Raw genomic sequence first — 5,906 nt, forward strand, 5'->3', positions numbered from 1 at the left:
ACTTAAAACCAGAGCCCAGTCTGAATCTGTATTCACGTGCAATTCTGCTTAGGCTGGTGTTTCCAGCAGGCATATGAACAAACTGTAGTGCGGCTGGAGCAGCCAGCAGGTTAAAATTTGAAGAGATTTAGGAAAGTGGCGTGGGATGTTTTCAGGTCCTCTTACATGATCATAGAGACTTGTTTCGCTCCCTGTTGTTGTCAGACTTTCTGTGCTATTGACCTAATTTTTGCCGGTGCAGTGAGTAAAAACCCCTCAAGTATCATCACAAACTGCACCCATCCAACAAACACGCTCTGGGTGATGGAGACACTGGTAGGGCTAAAAGGCCGTGGGGCCAAAGCATTGGCCTGCTGATGATGTGTCAAATATCACAAGTCAAAAGGCTTTGTCTCTCTTCTGTCATCCTGATTTATTAGAGGTTAAAAAAGACAAAGTACCCAGACGTACAAACATCGCCGTTTTGGGAGGGTCTGTGAAACGGCTAATGCGCTCGTTCCACACAAAAATGTAAAGTGTCGGTTCTCTGATTACCTGCTGTTTGGACAGGTGCTGTGTTTCGCCAGCCGTCCGTCACAGCTGCCAGCTCGGATTGATGGCTGCGCGCCGGGCCGGGTCCCTCCCGCCCTGCCCGCCGCGGTGCCCGTGCCCGCGGGACAGCAGCGGCACGGCCGCTCCTCCTCCCCGTGCCTGCCAAGGAAACGAGCCGGCGTGCTCCGAGAAGTAGCGCCAACGGGACAATTCCCACCCAAAGGTCAACAAGGGGAAATGCGTCTCCTGCCTCCTCTTAGGAGGGTGATGCTCAAGCAGGAGGAGGCGGAGAAGACCTCCCTACTCTTCAGCAAGCGAAAGCCCCACAGCCCCGCCGCCGAGCGGGCTCCGGACAGCAGGCGATACCTGCCCCCTGCTCCCATCACCGGGGACACCTCAAAACCTCAGCTCGACTGTCTGAGGAAATCCAGAAACGGGCTAAGAAAGGACCGCGAGGGCACAGATATCCCTGCCACTGTACTGCTGACTCACGTTTCTCGACACATCAAAAGATGGAGTTTCATAGAAGATAAACACAGAATACTTATTAACAAGGGATATATCGAACTGTGGGGACTTGCTTTTAATTTTCTTCTTCTTTTGTAGTGTACTTATTTTCTAAAAGTAAAAAGCTCAATGTCATCCTATTAAGCATACGTTTACACACAGTTTATCCCTATTCACACTTACATACTTCCGATTAAAATACACACTTGTGGCTATAATGACAAATTCCACTTTCCATCAAGATACTTTTAATACACCCTGAAATATGACCTTTACAGATGGACAAAAGCAAAAGATACTAGGAGCTGCATGTTGACAGGTCATGTTGACTCCTATAAAAAAAGACATGGTAAAATACAAGCCAGAGGAAAGAGCAGATTATGAAAAGGTAGATTAATATTTGCACAGAGCCTTGAAGGCAGAATTATGTCGAAATAGTGTGTGTATGTGTGCATGCGCGTGTGTACATAAAAACCAATTCCTTCAAGGGTTGGATTACTTCATACATTAGTCACTAATCTCTCGCAATGTTCTGATGGATGTTATGGTCTGAGCTAAACGCACCGTGAAATCTGTTTGAAACTGTATTGAAACAAGTCGGTGTTTTCGGCCGCAGATTGTTCTGTTTGAAGCTTTCCTTTCACAACACACCTTTGCTATTCGGAATAATTTTTGCGAGTAGGGTAGAAGCTAGTCAGCGGCTCAATCTCGGGGCTGGGGTAAAAAGAGGTGGGAGAGAAACTCCAAGGCTCGAAATACATGGAATTAGAGAGAAGACCATCCAGCGCCCCAAATTCTCCTAGTCATCGTTTTTTAAGATAACTTGTGCTTACAGAGGACTTGAAGGGGGAAGAAGCCCGCCGATTTCCATGTTTTTTAAAGCATTAATTAAAACAAACAACCCAGCAAACGAACCCCGAATGATCACTTCAGCATTTGTATAAACTCTTCGAGTTCGGGACGACACTGATTTGTAATTCAGTAGCACAGGCAGTTAGCCTCCCAACCTTCCTTTTTTCCGACTTAGCCTTTCTGAGGCTTTGCTGACCACTTCTGACAATACAAATCAACCTTAACAAACGCCCCTCGGGAGAAGGCAACACGTGCAAACTTTTTATTACCCGCCCTCCCAAGCGCACAGCGCATCCCCAGCCCACACCCCGCTGTAGGTGCCAGCGGGGATATCTTCACCAGAAGCAGCCGGACAGGCGGAGCCCGGTAGTGTCTATGACCTTCCTGAAGCGAGTTTTCCTTGGACCGAGGGAGGGATGACAACAGGATTACATATCGATTACATGTTGTCTGCTGTCCTTCGTGGAAAAAATCACACAAAAAAAAAAAATATATATATATATATATTGTACTGGATTTTCACAGGCTGCCTCTACGTCAGGCAGTTTGCCTGCAAATATTTCCGCCTGCAAATCGCCCCGCCTGCAAATCGACAGCGTTTCTGCAGAGTTGAGCCACAGCGGGAAATTCTGATTTGACTCGAGGAATTGCAGAGGACTTTCATACCTGGCGGCAGCCCAAGAGCAGAACTTCTCATCTCCCGTGACTAAAATAAGGCAGGTCCACAGGTGGCACCTCTACCCGCCGGCAGGGATGGGGATGGAAGCCCTGCTGCCCCGCCGCCCTAGCCAAGCTTCTCGGTCATGGCTGTCCCACGACAGGCTTCCCTCCCTCACGCCAGCACAGACATCACGCTCTTCTCCATATTACCGCCTTTATTTAGGGGCCAGCTTTTATTCGGGGGAAAGGAGAAAGGAAAGAAAACCGGAAAAACATGGTGGCCGAGCGTCAATGAAATGCACACGCACATATATTACATACAAACACAAAAATAAAATACGAAAAAAATTACTCTTTCCAGTAGCAGTGGTCTTGGCCATAAACGCAGAACGCCAGCCAATACAGGAGACAACGCCTGACATTTTTTGAGCCCTTTCCCCTCTCCTACCCCCTCCCATAGTTAATTTTAAAAGCTGCACTCTCTTTGTGTTAAAAACACTACTTTTATAAATAATTTAATATCCTCCCTTCCCACGAAATGCTAGTTGCTGGACAGGAGAAAAGGTTTCTTTTGGCACAGTGATGCATCGCTTTGCGGTACAGACCTACGGCTCCACAGCAGACCCCGGCCCCCTCCCCTCCTCTGTCCCTGCTGATCCCGGCCCCCTCCCTCCTCCCCGCCCTCCCAAGCGCACAGCGCATCCCCAGCGGCCGCCACCGGCCCCTCCGCGGGGCACCCCCGCTCTGCTGCCCCAGGCTTCGGTAGCAGGAGATGTGGGGACAGGAGAGGGGCATAGAAAGGAGGTGCGAGGGACTGGCACAAGTCAAGTAGTCTTAAAGAACAGTAAGAAGCACTTGAGGCTCATGGCTATGTCCAAACAGACAGTTGATTTTTTTTTCTCTTTTTTTTCCCCCCTTTTTCTTTTTCTTTTTTTTTCTTTTTCTTTTTTTTTTTTTTGGCTTAAATTAAACCCACTGTCATTTCACTAAGGCACAGTCACCGAGGCTTTTGCTTGGAGGCTGTGGTCGCCTCTGGAGTTAAAGTGCGGGATCCAGAGCCTCCTCCGTTCCCCCTCCACGCCTCCCCGAGCAGGTCCCGAGCAGGGGAGGAGGGGGGCTCCATTAAGCCAGGGGGGTCTCCACGGCGTACGGCTGGAACGAGGCCGAGCCCCCCGCCGCCGGCGGCAGCGGCCCGGCCAGCCGGAGGGGCCCGTAGAGCGCGGAGCCGGGCGGCGGCCCCCGCCCGCCCTTGGGGAGGCCGGCGTGGAACAGCGGCGCCCGCGGCCGCTCCGCCAGCGGCGACGCCTCCGCCGGGGCCAGCGCGGGCCGCCCGCCTCCCAGCAGCAGCGGCGGCGGCGGCGGCGGCGGCGGCGGCGAGGGCTCTGCCAGCCCGTAGGCGCAGAGCTGCAGGAGGCCCCCGCCGTAGAGGGCGGCGGCGGGCGGGGGCTGCGCGGCAGGTGGGTAGGGGAGCAGCGGGAAGGGGCCGGGCAGCAGGTGCGGGGGCGCGGGCGGCGCCGGCCACAGGAGGCGGGCGTGCGGCGGCGGCTGCGGGGCGGCGCGGGGTCCTGCCGGCCGCTGCAGGAGGCTCTCGATGGCGAAGGAGCTGGAGAACTTGGCGGCTCCGCCGCCCGCCGGCCTCGCCCCGCCGCCCCCCGGCGCTGCCTCCTTGGCGCCCGGCGCGCAGCGGCAGGGCGAGGAGGCGCAGCAGCAGCGCGGGGAAGCGCCGGGGGACGCGGCGCCCGCTCCGGCCGCCTCCTGCGGCACTTGCGGCGGGGCGCCGGCGGCGGGGCGGGCGGGCTGCGGCGGCGGGGCGGCACGGCTGAGGCGCTTGCGGCGGCGGCGGAAGACGCCGTCGGCGAAGGTGTACTCGCTGCTGGGGTTCAGCATCCAGTAGTTGTCCTTGCCCCAGGGCCGCGCCGGGTCGCGCAGCACCTTGACGAAGCAGTCGTTGAGGGAGAGGTTGTGGCGCACCGAGTTGCGCCAGCCGGTGTAGGCGCCGCGGAAGAAGGGGAAGCGGCTCATCAGGTAGTCGTTGATCTCGGCCAGGGTCAGGCGGCCACCGGCCGAGTCGCGGATGGCCATGGCGATCAGCGCGATGTAGGAGTAGGGCGGTTTCGGCCGCCGCGTGTAGGGTTTCCCCTTGGCGCTCTCGGCCGGCGGCGGTGGCGGGGGCTGCGGCGTGGGGGGCGGCGGCGGGGGATGCCCCGTTCGCCCGGCCCCGCCGCCTGGGCTGTTGGCCGCGCAGTCACCGTCCGAGCCCAGCTCGCTCTCCGCCGGAGCCGGGGAGAGCGAGCCGCTGCCTTCCTGGTCGCTGCCGGTGCTCAGCTTGTCCTCGTAGTGCTGCGAGAACACCTCCAGCTTCATGGCGATGGCTCCGCTGGGCGGGCGCGACCCCCGCCCCTCGGCTCGGCCTCAAGGGAGGCGGGAGGCAGCGAGGCGGCCCAGGGGCTTTCTGTCCCCTCGCCGGCTTGGACAGCTCCGCGGCGGCGGGCGAGAGCGGCAGGGCAGGGCTGCGGGGCTCCGCGCCGGCCTCAGCCCGCCGGCCCGGGGTCGCTGGCAGCGCCGGCCCCTTCGCGGCCGCTGGGCACCGAGGCCGGGCGGCGGTGCCCTGCCGCCCTCGGGACGGGGTGATTCCTCCGGGCTTCACCTCCTTCTGCCCCACTGGGGTGCTCGCTGTCCTTTCGCCCCCCTCTTTCCTTCTCGCTCTTTACGCTCGCCGCTCCATGGGGCCGAAGGAGAGGGGCGAGGTGGTCCCCGCGGGGCCGGTGCGAGTAGAGGGCGGGCGGCTGCCGGAGCCGGCTCTTGCCCCTGTCCGCCCGGCTCGGTCCTCCTCGGGGCCGCTGCCGCTGTTGGCGTTCGGCGCTGCCCGGGCGCGGGGAGAAGCTCTCGAGGGCCGTCGGGGTCACTCCGCTCTCTCCGGCTTCGACCCCTGTCAGTGCCGGGACGCCGGGCTGGCTCCTCGCTGCGAGGCGGGCAGCAGACGGGTTATTAGGGTTATTAGTGTTATTGTCATTATCTCTCCCTTCCCCTGTGGTTCTGTGTCTCTCCACCACTTTCAGACCAGCCCATTATAACGCCGGCGAGAGGCGGAGCCAGGACAAAGATCTTAAAGGGTGGTGGGTGGAGAAGCAAGGTAGCAAAGGTGGGTATGCCCTAATAAGCCGTATTAGAGCTGTGATTAGCAAAGATGACAGCTTGGTCTTGTTGGAAAGTTGTTTTACGAAACTTGATTGTATTTTCTCCTGCCAGGTCCCTCCCCTTCCCGGGTATTTCGAACGAAGCCGCAGTTCGGCGCGACTAAGCAGAGCCGGCCCGCCTCCCAGGTGTAAAATGCAGAATGACTTATAGGTGGCAGA

The 5,906-nt window shown here is 58.1% G+C and overlaps 1 protein-coding gene across 1 annotated transcript; it reads right to left on the minus strand.

The window, feature by feature from the left end:
- Positions 1–3,472: 3,472 nt before the first annotated feature.
- On the minus strand, positions 3,473–5,049 carry FOXQ1 (forkhead box Q1). Its single transcript, XM_063401326.1, has one exon. It carries the CDS (start codon positions 4,912–4,914, stop codon positions 3,673–3,675), a length of 1,242 nt encoding a protein of 413 aa, XP_063257396.1. The 5' UTR covers positions 4,915–5,049; the 3' UTR covers positions 3,473–3,672.
- Positions 5,050–5,906: the final 857 nt, after the last annotated feature.

Source organism: Prinia subflava, chromosome 1, assembly GCF_021018805.1.
Source record: "Prinia subflava isolate CZ2003 ecotype Zambia chromosome 1, Cam_Psub_1.2, whole genome shotgun sequence".
Lineage (NCBI taxonomy): Eukaryota > Metazoa > Chordata > Aves > Passeriformes > Cisticolidae > Prinia > Prinia subflava.

Bases quoted from the DNA above. Each gene is read 5' to 3' on its own strand.
- FOXQ1 (XM_063401326.1), bottom strand. From the start codon at position 4,914: ATGAAGCTGGAGGTGTTCTCGCAGCACTACGAGGACAAGCTGAGCACC.